The sequence below is a fragment of the Mytilus galloprovincialis genome, chromosome 12 (genome assembly GCF_965363235.1).
Source record: "Mytilus galloprovincialis chromosome 12, xbMytGall1.hap1.1, whole genome shotgun sequence".
Taxonomy (NCBI): Eukaryota; Metazoa; Mollusca; class Bivalvia; order Mytilida; family Mytilidae; genus Mytilus; species Mytilus galloprovincialis.
The window spans coordinates 14,183,694-14,203,243 of NC_134849.1; the positions used below are offsets into that span (position 1 = coordinate 14,183,694).

The 19,550-nt window shown below is 32.0% G+C and overlaps 1 protein-coding gene across 1 annotated transcript; it reads right to left on the reverse strand.

Annotated features, from left to right (window-relative positions):
* Positions 1 to 5,593: 5,593 nt before the first annotated feature.
* Positions 5,594 to 7,254, reverse strand: LOC143053626 (putative methyltransferase-like protein 24). Its single transcript, XM_076226413.1, has 3 exons — positions 7,095 to 7,254; positions 6,400 to 6,580; positions 5,594 to 5,932 (listed from the first exon to the last, which is right to left on the reverse strand). Exons 1-3 carry the CDS (start codon positions 7,133 to 7,135, stop codon positions 5,852 to 5,854), a joined length of 303 nt encoding a protein of 100 aa, XP_076082528.1. The 5' UTR covers positions 7,136 to 7,254; the 3' UTR covers positions 5,594 to 5,851.
* Positions 7,255 to 19,550: the final 12,296 nt, after the last annotated feature.

The window sequence follows — 19,550 nt, forward strand, 5'->3', positions numbered from 1 at the left end:
TAGCTCTTCAAGACAACGGTTTCGGTACTTATACATCTTCGGTTTTCAAATGTTTGGCTTTGAGCGTTCCTGGTGAAGGTAAATCCAGAAAAGCGCTTCTGACGCAAGAAATAATTAAGCGTGACAGGGAATTCAACCTCATCGTAATAAGTATTATATTGTAGTGATACAAATCAGTATACTCTGGTTTGTTGTTATATATTAAATTAATATTTGTATATCTGACATAGTTATTATCATGTAAATAAAATTTTCATCCATTTGTATACCCTTCTATTCTACTATATACTAATCATAGTGCAGTGCAAGTGCATGGTGGACACTTCTGTAATAATTCGATTTTCTAATAGATTGGATTTGAGTAAGCATTCATATTTTTCCGCAAAACGTTCAATGTCCCATGCAGAGTTATCTTTGAGAGAGAGCAAGGACCGATAACTCTGCATGGGAGATTGCAAACGTTCATAAGATATTCTTCCGCATGCGTTAACACACTTTTTCTGTGCGTGTGCATAGATATTAAAGATTTGTTACTTGTATATATGTTTCTAACGACACAACATTTTCATATTCTTAATTTATGTTCTAAAAAAGTATTTTTTGGAGTATCCCTTAAAAAATGAAATTATAACAAGCGATAGGGAATGTTATTTTGCACTTGATAATGTCCGCGTATTTTTCAAGTTTAATAGATCGGTTACAATCCCAGCACGAAAGTTACGTAATGGAAATCTAGGCGACATCAATACACTGGAATGCCATCACGGTTATCCAATGTAAAAATTATAACAACACGTTATAAATGTATTTGCCTCCAAGCGCATTTTGTTAACTCACCGGGGCCCTTCGGGCCCCAAAGGGCCCAATGTGAGCTTATTTCATTACGTTGCATCCGGGATCCGTCGTCGTAAACTATTAAAAAATCATCTCCTCTAAAACTACTGGGTCAAATACTTTCAAACTTTAACTAAAATGTTCCTTAGGGTATCTTGTTTATAAAGTTTATCCGAAGTTTTGATCAATCGACAAACATGGCCACAATGGCTAAAAATATAACATAAGGTGAAATGCAGTTGTTGGCTTATATCTCAAAAAATAAAGCTTTTAGAGCACATCTGACAAGGGTAGAATTGTTAAATTGGTTAAGATCTATCAGCCCATAAATTTTCAGACGAATCGAACAACCCTTTAATGAAATTTTGCTGTTCTTTGTTGTTGTTTTTTTTACTATTATTATAGATATATATTAACTGTAAACAGCAATAATGTTCAGTAAAGTAAAATCTACAAAAAAGTTAAATGACCAATATTTTCAATTGACCCCTTAAGGACTTATTGTCCTTTAAAGACAAGTTTACAAAATTTGTTCATCGGGTTTGCTAACATCTAAAAATCTTCTGCTCTGAAACTATTGTGCCTAATACTTCTTAACTTTCAAATATAAAAAAGAAGATGTGGTACGATTGCCAATGAATGAGACAACTGTCCACAAGAGACCAAAAAACACAGAAATTAACAACTATGGGTCACCATACGGCCTTCAACAATGAGCAAAGCCCATACCGCATAGTCAGCTATAAAAGGTCTAATATGACAATGTAAAACAATTCAAACGAGAAAACTAACGGCCTTTTTTTTATATAAAAAATGAACGAAAAACAAACATATAACACATAAACAAACAACAACCACTGAATTACAGGCTCCTGACTTGGGACAGACAGATACATAAATCATGAATGTGGCGGGGTTTAACATGTTAGCGGGACCCGGATCCCAACCCTCCCCTAACCTGGGACAGTGGTATAACAGTACAACATAAGAACGAACTATAAAAATCAGTTGAAAAAGGCTTAACTCATCAGATGGGAAAAAATATAAGTGGACGTGGAAAGAATGTTACTGTAGTAATTTAGTTTATGAATTGTGTCTGATAATTAGATCCATCAACAAACATGGCCACCAGGGCTAAAAATAGAACATACGGGTCAAATATGCAGTTTTGGCTTATATCTCAGAAACTAAAGCATCTAGAACAAATCTGACATGGGGTGTTTTGTACGTCAAGATTTATCAGCCCTGAAATTTCAGACAAACCGAACACTCATTGTTAGGTTGCTGCCACTTAATTGGTTATTTTAAGGAAATTTTGCAGTTTTTGGTTATTATCGTGAATATTATTGAAGATAAAGATAAACTGTAAACAGCAAAAATGTTCAGCAAAATAAGATCTACAAAAAAGTTTGTAAGGAGTTATTGTACTTTAAGGACAGTTTTTCACAAGTTGTATATGTTTTTTAAACCTTCTCAAATGAATCTGGTATAAATTTTGTATTTTATTTCCTTGTACGTCAAGAAACATAGACACTATGGCTAAAATGGAACATATGGGTGCAATGCATTTATTAATTTGCTTTTGAAGAAAATATGATAGATGCAATGAACATTTAAATGACATTTTTAAGCCTCTCATTAATATATATTGAAAAGCAAAAATATTCATTAGTGAAAGATTTAAGCCAAAAAATAACATGAGCGATTCAGGCTCTTGAGAGCTTCTTGTGAATCCCCGATTTTTACTTGGGACCATTAACGTTCGTCGATCATGCGATTCACTATAGTCTGTTCGACTTTTCTTATTAAAACAAATTTTAAATATGTTTGATAAACGTCAATAACCTGAGACATATAATATGTCTCTGATTAGACAATAATCCAACAACACAAACAAATCTACATACGGCCTAAAAAGATTGAAATTCGCCTCGATTCTAGTTAGGTTGTGGAGTAATTCATTTTGGGGGAAATGTTTTTTGTTATCATATCAGTGTTTCTTTTTTTTTAATGCTTCTAATTATGATTAGTGAAGTGGTGTATCTTGTGTTTTTCTGAATTGGTGATTTTTCTTGCTTAATGAAAAGAAAACGTAAAAAAATCCCGATGGGAAAAAAAGTATCGACAACAACCAATAAAAAACCATTGGAACGATACATAGAAACTTGGATACACTTTATTTTTATGTAAAAAATGACCAAATCCCACACTTTACAAAGTCTTTCTCGTCTGATTACAATCATGACGAACATTGTTGGTATTAACGTCAGAAAAGTATTATCATATATGCTCTACTAGACTTTGATAATAATAAATACAAATTCAAAGTTGATGTGATAAAACTGGCGGAAAATCTGGAGCCTACATGGATATACGATTCTAACAATGCTCTTTTAAAGTTAGCTGTAGTCAAATCCTACGGTTTCTCAAAATTAAATTGTCCACAGAGCTTTGAATGTAACGCGCTTAATTCTTCTCTGAAAATTCAATCCTTTAGTCGTGGATTATTATTTCTATAATAGAAAGAACCGAAAGTATCGTCACTCATTCAGCAAGCTGTTTTACTATAATTGAAAACAAATAAGATGCAAAAGATATCATAGGGATATTCAAACTAACAAATCGAAAATAAACTGACAACAACATGGAGAAAAGAAAAAATGACCAACAAACAAAAGTACACAAAGCACACACATATAAAACTTAAGACTGATCAACACGAACCCCACAAAAAACTGAAATTGTTCCGTATTTAGAGTGCATTTCTTTCTAACAAAAACGGTTCAGCGAGCACACGTTTATATCCTTTGTTTCTAACATACGTTTGCAAAGTTTGCATAAACTTTGACAAACTATAAATTCGCGAAAAATGCGTCTACAGTTTCACTGTTGACAAGCGGATGATGGTAACTGTAGTTTTTGTCTGAATAGAACTTATCACCCAGTTAGTAAAATTGTATAAGATACCGTGAAAAAAAACCTTACAAGTGTTATTTCTAAGTGGTCTTGATTTATTTTCGATTGCCTACTTATCAGACTATTTGTGGATATCCAAGTGTGTATTTGTTGATCAATCTAGCTTTAGAGGCAGCTATTTCATCCTGCTCTATCTATATGTTCATTAAGTTATTATCTTCTTTTCCCTTAATATTATTATCTATTCATTTTTGTCCATTCTGTCTTTTATTTCCATTATTTTCTGTTATATCAACAACGCACCCAGACCTTTATGCATGTGTATGACAGGCACCATTGTTTTTCTAATTAGAACGAGGTTTACATTTTTGTCTTTAACTTGTTGTTTACATATATTATTACCTATTTTTTTATTCCCTTTTTTGTTTCCATTCTGTTGTCTTTGTCTATTATTCTCTAATATATATAAACATCCCATCCAGAACTTCATTTATATATATGACAGGTCAGACATCGTTATTGGTAATTTATATAAAAAATATTAAGAACGAAAATTAAATCTTATTCTTTTAGCTTATAGTTTACATATTATTTTAATCTAAAGGAGATACTACAAAGCCAATTTAAAAAAAAATACATTTTCAAAGTATTTATTCAAACAAATCCCGACAAAACAATTTAAATTATCTTAATATGAGAAGAAAATAATTGTAAATTAGATCTGTATGTGAAAATACACATTTGTGGATATATATAAAAATGGTTGTGGAAGAACACAATGTTTTTTTTTGGCAATTTGTTAAATTATATCAATAATGGTTTTTCTCTGAAAAATTAAGACACTGTGCAAAGGGAGGCAAATCAAATTTTCCCAAAAAGGTGCCGTATCGCCAGCTGATGGTGCTATATCAGCAGGTGCTCAATCAGCAGGTGAGTGATCTAGACCTTACTGTAATTTTTGATACTTGTCGAGTTTTCAACACATGAAAAGCTGTACACACCAATTTTGACTCACAGTTATGTAACCAAACTTGATATATTATTATTGCTTTTATTTTTTATGTGAATGTATGGGACACTATTAGTGTCATAAGCCAACTTTGTATTTTTGTATGTTTTGGCAAATCTTTTTGATTGATAGGTTTTACATTGTGTTTTTATTTGTTCTTTCAGCTTTTTACCGTTCACTTTGGAGTTAAACTTACCTGTCATCATTTGTAATCATTCATTGAACACCAGCATACCTTTGTTATTCATGCTACATTGTGTTAATAGAGTGGATTATATGACAATAAATAAAACGGTTATCTTAATGAATTCCATTATTTAATGCCCAGCAAAGAATAGATGGGAGTCATTACAGTCAATGTACGGCCTTCAACACAGAGCATATGTGTGTTTATATTTAACTATGATCGTTTAATATATAGTCAAATAATTTAGAAACTTGTATGATTTTTATGGTCGTATGTTGAACATGTAAAGTTCTTCCTTCAGTAATACAACTCTACTGATTGTATTGACTCACTAATAATCTGAGGGAACACACTGTGTTTGTTGTCTCCCTTTTCCTATGTAGTTTTATTGTCATGTTTCAATAAAAAAAAATCATCACAATTATGTGTACATTTTAATCAATCAAACTGCAATTGTTCTGCTCATCTGGGCGTCTTGGTTGAAAAATAAAACTATTGCTGTTGTTTAAAAAAGTGTTGGAAATATTCATAAACCTTTTCAGAGGTCACAAATGTTTAACTGTATATTAACAGTTTGATATTGTTTCTTAACATTTAAGTTTGCATCAATAAATTAGTATTCAGTTAAAATCTTCTGTACACTTGCATTTTTTTCCAAAAACTATTTTTAATGAACAACTGTATTCATTTTCTAAACGCATAATTAACATTTACATAAGCACATTCAGAAACAAGGCGCTTGTTTTTCAAATCGTTTTTCTTGAGAGTAACAGATGGCCTACAATGAAACTGTTTGAAACCAGCTTTCTTCATCGCTTTGTACACATTTAGAAAATGCGGAATTCCTTCCGGTGGCGTGTCCTCAAAAATTTGAAACTCCATGTTCATTTGTTTTATACGGGGAACTAAACCACTTTGTAATATATATTTGGAATGATTTCCCATTCATATGATTCTACATCAATTTTCAGCATATCAATAGGCCTCTGAAATATAAAAAAAATGCAATGTTTTCATATATTCAAATACATCCTACCCCTCTACTATAATAACAGATGGTTCTCACCGTATATATTTCTTCGAAAATTTTCGATAGCAATTTTTTGTCTCTTTAAGCGAGGTTTGAAAAATAGACCAAAAAAATAAAGAAAAGAGAATACGTGTGTGCTTAAATAAAACAATAGACTTATGGGCCAATATGAAGGAACAGTGAAAAATGGCATAAATATTTTTAAAATACAGAAATGAACAACCACATACAGACAACTAATATGTATTTTGTCTCATTGACGTCTTTTTCGTTTATTGGTCAAATTCAAATATCTCATGAGCCATTTAAGGTTTTTAAACGTAAAATAATAAAAACATGTATTTGCTTATCCATTAAAAAAACCGAATCGAGATGGAGGTAAATATTTCAAAAGGAAAACACTATATTTCAATTAGTTCATACCTCGCTGTGGTGTAGCTCCTTCACGAGGTCTCCTAGTGTTCTTATTTTCCATTTCTGACCAGAATTTTTTTTGACGTAGTTATCTATGCGTGGAGTAAAGTCATCCATGGACTTTGAACCCAATCCAATTGGGTAGAAATGGACCCCAGATGGTCTCACGTGCTCACCAGTATTTCCCATACTGAAAGCAAAACTGATATAAGTAGTACGTCCCCAACATTCATTTCATAAATTCATAAAATTCCGTAATGTTGGCGGAAAAAAGTACGATACCTTTTTCTTCCTGAATATTCTTGATATATTTGCCACTGGCGGTTAAACAATCAAAACTAAATTCAGTCTTTTTTAATGTTGTGATGTTACACTATTGTTTCAGATAAGGGCGAAGATGTGAACCTATTAAAACGTTTCAACCCACTGCGTTTGTTTTTACCTGTCCTAAGTCAGCAATCTGATGTTCAGTAGTTGTCGTTTGTTAATGTGCTTCATAAGTTATTTTAGTTTTTTTGTTTTTGATAAGACTATTGGTTTTCCCATTTGAATGGGTTTCCACATGTTATTTAAGGACCCTTTTTAGCTTGCAGTCGACAAATCATGGTATACTTATATAAAATGAAATTGTGATTTGGATGAGATAGTTGTCTTACTTGGAATCATACTACATTTTCTTACATCAATTAAATGTTTTAACATACCTAGGATCGAAAGCAAAGACATCACATCCTAAGTTAGCCATTGCATCATCAAAACTCCACTGGTTGTTAATTCTGGAAAGTTAAAACAAAATCAAAAACACATTTAGTTGCACACAAATTACATGTATGTGCACACAATTTATACACTATAGGATATATTTCCATACATGTAGTAGTAAAACTATTTATTTCTGTGTTAGGCCGTGTTCACACCAAAATCCATGTACACTAAACTAGTTTATATTCCGAACCTCAATTGGAAAATTAATCTGATTCTACAGATGCATGATAAAAAAAATTCTGAATCAAGAGTTTCCCCATACATTATAGTGTTAAATGTTGGAAAAAATAAATAAATACCAGCATCGAAAAAAAAAAGACCGGAATAAAAAGTTTGCGCGGAAAAACTTCTGACTCAGATAAATAAGCAAAATACCCCCCCTCCCAATTTTTTGAAGTTAAGTGGTTGCTTTTTTATGAAAGCCATTTTAATGATTTGCAGTAGTTTAAAGATACGAAAGATGTCTCGATTAGGCATTAGAAAACGTATAGGTTGCAGGAGCGTGCTTATAGATGAAGAAGAGGGATATATTAGGGATCACGATATTTTTATCTTTTCTTTTTGTTCAAGTGGTATTTCTCCTCCAATGTGTATTTGGCAAAGGGAGGGGGTAATGTTTTTTTTTCCTTTTACTAGACAAAAGGCGGTCACTCCTATCCAGCTTATTATGCTTACTTACAAACATTTAATGGGGCGGGATCAATAAAACGTTATTTAAACATACTGGTTACCGGAACATTGTTTGATACACCAAACCAGGTACTAGCTGAGTCTCTGGGAAACAGGTAAAAATGCACTCAGAGTTAGAATTCATTCATACATGCATTTATGTATTATTCCGAATCGTCAGTCAATATGTGTTCTACAAGGATCACCAGCAGTCAGGAACGACAACCGTCAGTTATTGCATGTTATATCGTAATGTCCCTGTTTTTTTCTTAATTGGAGAATTGCGTGTTAATAGCAGATTTTTGATTTTTTTCTGTTTAATATATATGTCCCTCTCATGAAATCGAGACAATTAAGAGCGAGACATGTTTCATGTGTGTAGTCATCTGTCTGTCGAAGGCTGTATGTACATCAAGATGTTTTTGTTTTTTTTTTTTAATTTTTTTTTGTCATCGGGCTACAACTGTCCCCAAATATTTACAAATATGCGAATCCTAGAAGGGGTCTGACATATTCCCGTACATGGTATATACATTATACAATTATATCGCGGCTCGTACGTTCTTGGTAAATTGTGATTCTCTAAGTATTGAATTTGACTTAATGATAGCACTCTCACTTATAAGAGAATTTTAAACTTACGTTCTCTGCATGAGAAGAAAAACAATATATATATTACTGTGTATGTTTAATTAGAATCTATAATCAGTCATTCCCAAAAAATGGGTACAATTACAAAATTTCAGTGTCGCCGGCAAATAACCACAAAATGCAAGCTTAACATATGTCACAGATAATCTTTTTCGTGTTCTAAGTGATTAATATGTATACTAAAATAAAATTATAGTCTTTTGTGATGTATATCGTTAATATATTTGTGTGATTTTCTATTCAATATACGGAAATCACACGAATTCCGAATGTCGCCAAGAAAAACTCCAAATATCGGTGTGAATTAAAATACTTTATTTCATCTAAATCATGATTAGATTTGCTTTTTTTATTTGACACTATATTGATTTTTATCCACAAAAATATTTTAGAATCAAAAGTTATAATATACACTTTGATTTACCCATTAAACCAATGTCGCCGATAAACGTATAACCTACCGTAACATATCTTTAGGTACAGTCAAAACATATTTGTATTGTTGTGACATATTTGTGTGTAATAATAAGTAAGTGTTCATGTTTGCAGTTATGTTAGCGGTAATTTCCGAATAAAAGTAATATTACATCTAGGTGCTCTCGTTGAAGTTCGCGTTACATGTAAAAATGAATTTCATTGGTCTGCAAGCTTTCGATCCAGGTGTTCTCATCGAGGTCCGCGTTCATGTTTCGATTCGATACGTAATATGAAAGTTCAATATGACTTTTAAAATATGTAATAAACAATGTTGTTTTCTTATATTATATGTCTTTAATTTATGTCTAATCATATGTTCTTGTATGTAATGTCATGAAAGCTCTTTATAGGGCCCTTTAATTGGAAATAAAATATTCTTATTCTTATTCTTATTCTGTAATACGGTTTATAAGTAGTTATGTTTATGACAACCATTGGGCGGATCTAGCATTTCAAACAGGGGGGGGGGGGGGTAGTGGGTTCATCCCAGAGTAAAGGATGTCCAACTTTACGATCCCATTCGATCGTCCAAAAGAGGAGGTACCCCCTTCACTTGATCGTCCAAAAAAAGGATCCGCCAATGACAACGTATAATAATCGGTTGATGTGTTAGTAATACTGACACCTGTGTGTATATGTAGATTCAATAGTTTATTAAAGTCTCACCACATACATACAAGTTTAAACACAATATATTATCATGTACACAATATAAAATTTAGAATGCATGTGCCATTCTTAATAGAACTATGAGAGACTGTTATATACAATTATAATTATGGATCATCTGATCAGGAAAGAAAATTAAAAACTGAAATCTGCTTGAAATGAATATGTACAAATAAATGTTCAGTGACAAGTAGGAACGATATGGATGTCTACATAATACAATTCTCTCATTACCAGTTCTTGCAGTTTTATATTTCGAAACTGTCTCTTTTGTGAATTTATTTCCCCCTCTTCACAATACAATGTGAATATGCGTATATGAGGCTACGAAAGGGTGAACATAAATGGTATTTACAGAATAAAGAGAATAATGGGATAACACTTTAGACAACAGAATAAAAAGAGGAAATATAAAGAATAGATTAATGTATTGATAGTTGCATAACGCTCAGTGACAAATATGTTATGCACGTCTAGGAGGAATAAGATAGGCATAATAATAAAGAATAGCGTGAGATGGTGATTTTTTTATGTCATAGAACTCTTGAAACTATAATCTGCCACCCACCCCAGTAACCACCTCCACTCGCATACATAATCTCTAAATCAATGTCGCGGCCCCTGCTTCTTGTTTTCTGTTTTAATATCTTTTTCATGATATTACATAAGAATATTTCTTAATACAAACACAATTAAGAGAGGTAACTAGTCTACAATTCTCTACTATTCCATTTCTTGTAATGCTGTATATTGGTTCGGGGACATAAAAATCACCATTTGTTGCTTCATATTTCGGTGTATTAAAATGTTTAATAATACTATACTAGTATAGTGTATATATGTAATAGGTAATATATATGTATATCCTTGTACCATTTATAACTAACAGTATGATAGTCCCAGACTCTATATCTCAATGTTATGAACATCACGTGCTATTGTATGCTTCTCTGCTGTCGACTTAAAAATAAAATTACGATAAAACTTCATAATATATATATATATATATATATATGTGTGTGTACTGACAAAAATTCCATAAATCATATAGAGGAAAAACTACATCCGGCGATATATTTGTTTTTAATTGGTAACACCCTCCCATCATGGTCTTCGTCCAGTTTCTGGCGCTGAGTACACTACGGCTGCCGAGGTGGTGTTTAGACGTCCCCCTAAGCTGATATGTATACTTTATCATGTGTAAATACCTTAAGTTTGCACACATTTGTGTTTGAGGAAATAAAATTGTGACGTCTTGTCTTTGTATTGTATATCACCAGTAATTGTCACTTTTTAGCTGTAGGATTTTCTTTTAATAATTATAAGATTGTGGTCATTGAAATTTCAAGGACAAGCTTAAGTTCTTACGACCGAATTTATGTCACACAACCTATCATAAGTAAGCTTAAGACTAGTTGATCTAATAAAACAAAAAATGGATTAACCGTTTATCATGTTGTTAGCTATTTCGATTGGATATAAGTATTGGTTTTACAACTAGTTTTCGTTAATGATATTCATTAGGGACATCATTTTATCAATAAGCATTAATTAAAAAAAGATATGATTTCCAATGATACAGCTCTGATGACATATAAAGTTAACTACTATGGGTCATCGTACGGACTTTAACAAGGAGCGAATTTAGTTATATTTAATGTTTTAATGCTTAGAAATATCACAAATGCATGTGATATTAATGTTAAGTACGATTATGAATTGCCAAAGACAAAATTGTAACATAACATTTTATTTTTCGAAATGTACTGAAACTATTGATATCGACTATTTATCCATATCAATATTATAATTCAAATTTTAATTCTTAAATTCAATTTGTCGTGGCATACATCATAATTAAATTGACAGTATTTTCACGATCTTTATAAGAAGGCATGCATCTATTTTACCAGAGACATATAATACAATATGTCTCTGATTTTACATATAAAAAAATATATAAAACATTTCATTTTAATGACTTCCTCTAATTTATTTTTGGAAGATCAATTGAAAATCTATTTAAAGAAACCTTATCGGCAATGGACATATGCGCCGCATTGTAGTAGTATTTTTAACGAGGCAAATGTATAAAAGAACTGCAGAAATATAATAAAATAATCAGTTCTCTTTGTGAACATTCTTATTATAGACCTAATTTTAATGATGTATATTATAATAAGATGAGCTTGCATATTTAAAACTTTTTATTAGAACACTGATATTTATAAAATAGTAAATCTAGATCCAGAAAGCACAACTTAACCCCATGATTAAAAACTATTTTCTGTTTTCAATACTTAATTTGTACACCAAAACAACGCTTGTCAAATGAAGAACTAAGAAGTCATAAAAATGCATTGAACTAATTAAAATATTCTAAGAATCGTTCTCTGACTAATTTAAAGTTTATAAGAGTGTTTGTTCTGCATTCGATGAAAATTTTCATTTGTCAGAAATTGCGTAATTATTGTGCGTACCCCTTTGTATAATCAAAACATGACATGTATTACGTAATAAATATGCAAGCCATAATGAAAGTGCCGGACGCGAGTTTTTGCCTATTAATCAGCTATAAAAACAATGTCAAATCTTTTATTTGTATTTACCAGCAAAATTTTATTTTATTTTATTTTTTCGTTCCTACCAAAAATCTTTTACATTGTTATATTTGTATTTCCTGCACAAAACTTTTTTTTACCGGAATCCTCGGGTTTATCTTTACCGTATAAGGTCTAGTCTGTTTGGTATCACATGAGCGTTTGACATGAACACTTGCATTTAGAGTTTCAAAGCATTTGTTTAAAATCAATGTTGAACGCTTTGAAATCATTATACGACGTACTTTACTCTGTTTCTTTATACTTGAAGAGCAGGGTTCATTTACAAAAAAGTTTGTTTCATACAAAATTATCAACGTGTGTATAAACTATTTTATAAACGGACGTTGTATTCTATATCATATTCATTTTGTGATCCGTTGATCAGGATGATTATATTAACAATGCCTTCAACCAGCATTGCTATATATTATTTATATCTGACATGAACCAAAGATGACAAAAGCCTGTAAAATGGAGAATATTTGGCAGTAAAATCAACCAAGTTTTCCATACAGATCATTTATAAATGCAATGTAAAATATGTGACAATTGAGTTTTATGTCTTGTAGCATTTTTTATTGGAAACGTAGGTACACACGAAAATTTAAACACTCTAGGGACTTTTTCTACTAGTAACCTATGTCTGCCTGGACATATTTTACCAGGACAACCTGTAGGCTAACTTTATAAATGCTACGCTATTTTATTCAATTGTGTATGTAAATGGCCAAGACAAATATTTACTTAGTTTACAAATTGTTTAGTCAATGAGAGGGACATTTTGACTTACATGTAAACATGTGAAACAGTGCTTATTGTCTGAAAAAAACCTTTAGAAAATAAAATTTTTAAAGGAACGTCCTCTTTCAATCATAAATGTGTAGAAACTAACTATATGGTTTTTTTAATTGATACCTAAGATTAACAAGCTTGAAATCTGACCTATATCTATATTTTGTAGAAAGAAAGAAATTTTTATAGCCTTGCAAGATGTCATAATCATTCAGAGTAGTATGTATATATATGTACAATAAAATTGAGAATGGAAATGGAGAATGTGTCAAAGAGACAACAACCCGACCAAATAAAAAAACAACAGCAGAAGGTCACCAACAGGTCTTCAATGTAGCGAAAAATTCCCGCACCCGGAGGCGTCCTTCAGCTGGCCCCTCAACAAATATATACTATTTCAGTGATCATAATGAACGCCATACTAATTTCCAAATTGTTCACAAGAAACTAAAGTTAAAATAATACAAGACTAACAAAGGCCAGAGGCTCTTGACTTGGGACAGGCGCAAAAATGTGGTGGGGTTAGACATGTTTGTGAGATCTCAACCCTCCTCCTATACCTCTAACCAGTAACCAATGTAGAAAAGTAAACGCATAACAATACACACATTAAAATTCAGTTCAAGAGAAGTCCGAGTCTGATGTCAGAAGATGTAACCAAAGAAAATAAACAAAATGACAATAATACATAAATAACAACAGAGTACTAGCAGTTAACTGACATGCCAGCTCCAGACTTCAATTAAACTGACTGAAGATTATGATTTCATCATATGAACATCAGGCACAATTCTTCCCGTTAGGGGTTTAGTATCATACCATCATAACATATATGAGAAGAACATAACCGCGTCATGCCATACTGTTTTTAGAATGCATGTGTTTAGTTCCAACGCAAAGACCTTATCAGTGACTCAATATTAACGCCAAAATATGCAATCTTTAACACAATACATGTATATTCATCATGTTCATGCGGTTAAAACATACATTTTTTATATTATCATGCCATCAATTGATACATGTACAATGTATCATGTGTATGTTGAAACTTCACAAAAGGACACACCTAACTGGCTTGGCGAAAGGTAGTAATCAGTCAAACAAACTTAACAGCAGAAAAACAAAATAGAAATGATGTGAAACTCATTATTTACAATGTAATTATTGTAATTGACCATGAATGTTTAACCCTGGTACATTTTATGTATGTGCCAGGAGCCTGTAATTCAGGCGTTGTCATATGTTTAACTGTATGTGTTACATATTTGTTTTTCGTTATAAATACGGCCGTTAATTTCTTGTTTATATTATTTTACATTGTTTTATCAGGGCCTTTTAAAGCAGACTATGTGGTATGGGCTTTGCTCGTTGTTGAAGGCTGTACCATAACTTATAGTTGTTAATGTCTGTGTCATTTTGGTCTCTGGACATTTGTCTCATTGGCCATCATGCCACATCTTCTTTTGTTACATGTTAATAATTAGAACCTTATATAAGTACCTTTAATATTGTACATGTTGTAAGGACATTGAACTAATGTCAGTATGAAAAATATTAAAAAGTGGTGTTCGTATAAAATCAGCAAACGTATTAATCCTTGTATTTTTTATAATGAGGTACAAGATAATTGTGAAAGTCTGTGCGGAATTGTTTTAGGGTTTGTCAGACATTTGATCAGTCAGACATAGGCCGTGTTACCATTGACCTAAACTCGGTGTTGTGTAAGTGTAACTCACACGTAAACTAAACAAAATTACGTTCCCATTGATAAAACTTAATGTTTACATGTAGTGTAAATCATGTTTTGTCTACATGCAGTCGATACTCGATGTAGGCCTTGTGTAGATTCAGTGTACATAAAACTAGGCATTTAAAACATTAGTTTCAGCTTGCATATTTAAAGAAGAAACGATTTTTGAATAAAATTGATATTTATAGCAATTATTATAATAAAAGTTCTTTACAGAAATATTTGTCTAAACTTGATATATTTATTTGTTTTGTTTAGAAATAAAATTTAACGTAGCTTTATTAAGCCCTTATCAAGACTCAAAGCAGCATCAATGCCGAACACATAATTCATTTGAAAATTAAGGTATTTCCGAATAAACTCGACTTACACAGAAATATTTGCCACTGGTCTTTACTCAAACAACGATTCACTCATAAATGCATTACTAAAAAAGTGTGAGGTAAATGTATTGTTTGTGCAGTATCTCGGATCCGTGAAATTACACTTAAAAAGTAAAAAAAAACAAACATTACCTCCCCCCCCCCCCTTTTGCCAAATACTTCTTGGAGAAGAGTACCATTTGAACAAACAGAAAAGATATCAATCTAGTGATCCCTAATATATCAATCCTTCTTCTTCGTCTGTAAGCACGCTGTTGCAGCCTACGTTTTCTAATGCGTAATCGAGACATCTTTAGTATCTTTAAACTACTGCAAATCATCAAAATGGCTTTCATAAAGAAGCAACCACTTAACTTCAAAAAAAGGGGGGTATTTGTTTTATTTATCTGAGTCAGAATTATTTCCGCGCAAACGTTTTACGGGTTGTTTTTTTGATGCTGGTAATCAAATTTTTTTTCTTCAACATTTAACAATATAATGTATGGGGAAACTCTTGATTCAGAAGATTTTTTATCATCTATAGAACCAGAATTGTTTTCTTTATCCAATTACGGTTTGGAATATTTCCATCCCCCTATTCAGAGTCAAATGGTCGTTCCCTTACTGCTAGAAAAGTTGTCCGAAAACTTTTCATTCGATTATACGTAATGAACATTTAAATGACATAGAGTTTACAAGTGTGAACAAATCTTATGTACAGGTAATTAAACAAGGTGTATAGATGTGAACAAATTTAATGTGAAACCAATGTCCAGTACATTAAACTAATTGTAAACATGTTTACTGTACATGGAGTTTGGTGTGAACACGGCCATAGTTTGGGATACACTGACTGGAATAAAGTATATAACTTAAAATACAAAACATCAAAAGTATAGATAAATTTATTCAACCCCACAAACAAAACATTTCATTGGACCTAATATTTGTAAATTACAAGTTTATCAAAAGTTTTTCAGTTTTCCCAGGACATGATTGGTCATGCTGGTCTGGTAAAGATCAACATTAATATTTTTGACAGGACCAAAGGAACTTTTACCAGACCGAGGCTGCAGACAAATCTGAGTCTATTCGCTCTAGTACCTGTTCACACCCAGGGTCAATTGGCCTTGATTTTTATTTTTATTCTTCATGTTGTACAGGTGCATTATGTTTATTATTTGAACAGAAAATATTTTGGTTTTGACTTTTGAGAAAAATTTACTGAATATTTGTTTTGCCACAACCAATTTATTTAATATTTTACCCTAGATTTGCATAGATCTACATGTACTAGAATTCTGGAATTCAAAATGTACAATGCATCTTTTTTTATGTCTCTTAACAACCTTTATGGAAAAAGTGTTTCTTGAATTAGTGATTTAGAAAATCACTCATTTCAGTAAGTCTTCTGACTGGTATACAGTTTTGTAATTTGGAGTTTAGTATGTATACATATATGACGTCCATTATCAGTGAAGTTACTCAACTAGCTAGTATATATATTTGTTTAGGACGCGCTGAAGGACGCCTTCGGGTGGGGATATTATTGCTGCATTAGAAACCTATTGGTGACCTTCTGCTGTTCTCTTTGACATATTATGGGCTGATCCATGGACACTCTGGCCACTCTTTCATGGAAAAACAATGGATGATTTATATACATGTATATAGGGTCAAATCACTGTAGAGTGAAGCATGACTGAAGAGGCCCACCTTATGGCAGTCAGCGCCCCCTCCCTTATGAAAAGTTCTGGATCCACCACTTCATATTCCAGGATTCACAATTTCTATTTTTTATTTTTTTTGGCATATACTTTTTTACAATTTACAGTTTGTACAATGTACATCATTGCTTTTATTTAATTTCAAGGCCAAGCTGACTTGTTTATAAAAACAAAAACAAAAAGAAAGTTTTCAATATCAAACCACAAAAAACAAGTATCACAACAGTCAGTAATCAATGAGAATTATAGTACTCTATACTTCTTCTTCTTTAGGGTATCAGAAGTCCATCATTATCTGAAGATTATTTGCTGTAACAAGCCTTCAACTTTAAAATGTTTCAAATTCGTTTGAAGAATATACACCATATAAAACTCTGAATAAGTTCATTCTACTTCAATTTCGTGAATATTCATATATATTTTTATGTTTTTAAATGTAGGGCGAACGGTGACTCTATACCATGTAGGGGCGAACGGACCTGATATCGCTGCAGTGCAAGTAGGCGATACAAAACATAATGATTCATGCAATATAATGCTTTCATAAACTTAATAAATCTTACCTGTAGAAAGTCATAAGTTTCTCTGTCTTTAAAGGTTACTGATATATCCAATTTATATCGATGGTCTAATAAATATGAGAAATTAATTTTTGTACGAACGGATGCTGAAGATGAAAATATCAAATATGGCGCTTGTTCCTATACCACGTGATTACTGTATGCCCAACAGGAGGGGACCACATACGGGATCTCTTTTTATACAAAGGCTGTCAATCGTATTTTTAAAAATCATTTGTCAAACTAATATTAACAAAAATTCGATTGTTTGATTCCACATGCATGACAATTAAATTTACGCGATAACACACAATAACGGTCTTAATTTTATTATAGAGGTTTCCCTAGTTTCGCCTCAATAGCTAATCATTTGGAAAAGTTTAAAACAATGATTTTTAATAGAATTTTCTAAATCTTTATTTTTTTGGAATTTTTGAGAATGATATCATACAGATAGGAGTTTTTAATAGTTGATCACATTTAACCAAACTTATTTTCGATCGTAAAACTTGGTGTTGATTAAATTGTAGATCTCGTAACGTTCTGATTTTTCAAGTAAAAGCTACGCTTCACATTTCTTAAACCGTGCATCAATATTTTAATGTTTTATATAAATTTCTTAAATGTCACGTGTTTTGTTCATTCATTTGTTAAAAATTGTGAAACATGCGACTTTACTTATAATATACGCATTTAACTAAATTCGATAAAATTTGAAAAAAATAAACGACATCAATCAAAGTTGTTTTGCTTGAGTGATTTACCTGTACAAAGCTCTGGTCTCAACGATGTTTAAAACGAATTGATGCCAGTTTGAAATAGTTTAACGGGGGCGTGGCCTATTAGTTTGACGTACATTACCACTAACTTGATTTCAATTGATTCACCGCAAAGAAATCTATTTGACTGGCGTTAAAATGAATTGAAATGAATTGAAATGAATTGAAATTATTTTTTAATTTTTGTCAATCTTTATCAAATGACAATCAATCTCATTAAAAGAGCGTTAACACGTTTTTGTCCGTTCAAGCTAAATTCGGGTTACTAGTGATAATTGTAAAATCTTCTTGATGAATTGAAGATGTACAACTTTACTATCGGTATAATACTGAATATCAGACAAAGGTATATCTAACTGGTCGGATATTGTATGTCCTATTTCTGTTGCTAGCAATACTCCACATAGTTCTAAGCGTGGAAGTGTGTGACCGTGATTGGGTGCAACCTTTGCCTTCCCCATAACAAACAAAAAAAATTCTTATCGTCATCTAGTTGTATGTAACCAACTGCGGCTATTGCCTTCTCTGATGAGTCGGGATAAATGTGAATCTTCCTTGTTTTCGCTGAACTAAATGAAGTAGATACAAACATCCTTTTGAATTTTACTTTTTCCAAATCAAAGAGTCACGTTCTCCAAGATTCCCACTCGTTGCAAACCTCTTCCGGGAATCGTTCATCCCACATGATCTGTCCTGTCATAACTGTGATCCGTGATCATAGAAATATATTTTCTGTGAATTGACAAAAAAATCAACTCGTGAATCGTGATGAGACACCCCCCCCCCCCCCCAATCAGGCCCCTCATTAATAAGATACACATATCACATTATCTACACTCCGGTTTAGGAACTGGTCGAGGACTGAATGCATAAACAAACCAGTATTGGTAAACTGAGAGAAGTTGTCTTGAACAGTAGGTAAACATCAATCCATAAACATTGTCATGTTTGCAAAATGAATGATCCAACTAAAATAATATGGCACACACGTTTTTTTCTTTCTAACAAATACATGTACGTTTTATGGCCAATCTGTTTACCTTCAAGATAATATTAATATGGTACTAAACTTGTATGAGAAACATATGACAGCAGAGACAAACACATATGTAAAATATACGTACGGTGACCTTTAGTTGTTAATGTCTGTGTCATTTTGGTCTCTTGTGGACATGTACAGTTGTCTCATCGGCAATCATACCTCATCTTCTTTTTTATATAGAAATCTTTCAAATGGATAACTCGCCATCCAGTTCTGATTCTTAAATAAGTATTGAATTTCAGTCAAACCTAAGGAACATTTAAAATTTTAAATTAGAATATGATTAATGGGCTTTCTTTGGTACAAAGATG

What these genes read in the sequence shown, in the direction of transcription:
- LOC143053626 (XM_076226413.1), bottom strand. Translation starts at nt 7,135, where the DNA reads ATGGCTAACTTAGGATGTGATGTCTTTGCTTTCGATCCTAG. An exon ending in GTCTTTGCTTTCGATCCTAG is followed by an intron (nt 6,581 to 7,094) that starts GTATGTTAAAAC and finishes TTTTGCTTTCAG; the next exon opens with TATGGGAAATACTGGTGAGC. An exon ending in AGGAGCTACACCACAGCGAG is followed by an intron (nt 5,933 to 6,399) that starts GTATGAACTAAT and finishes TTTATATTTCAG; the next exon opens with AGGCCTATTGATATGCTGAA.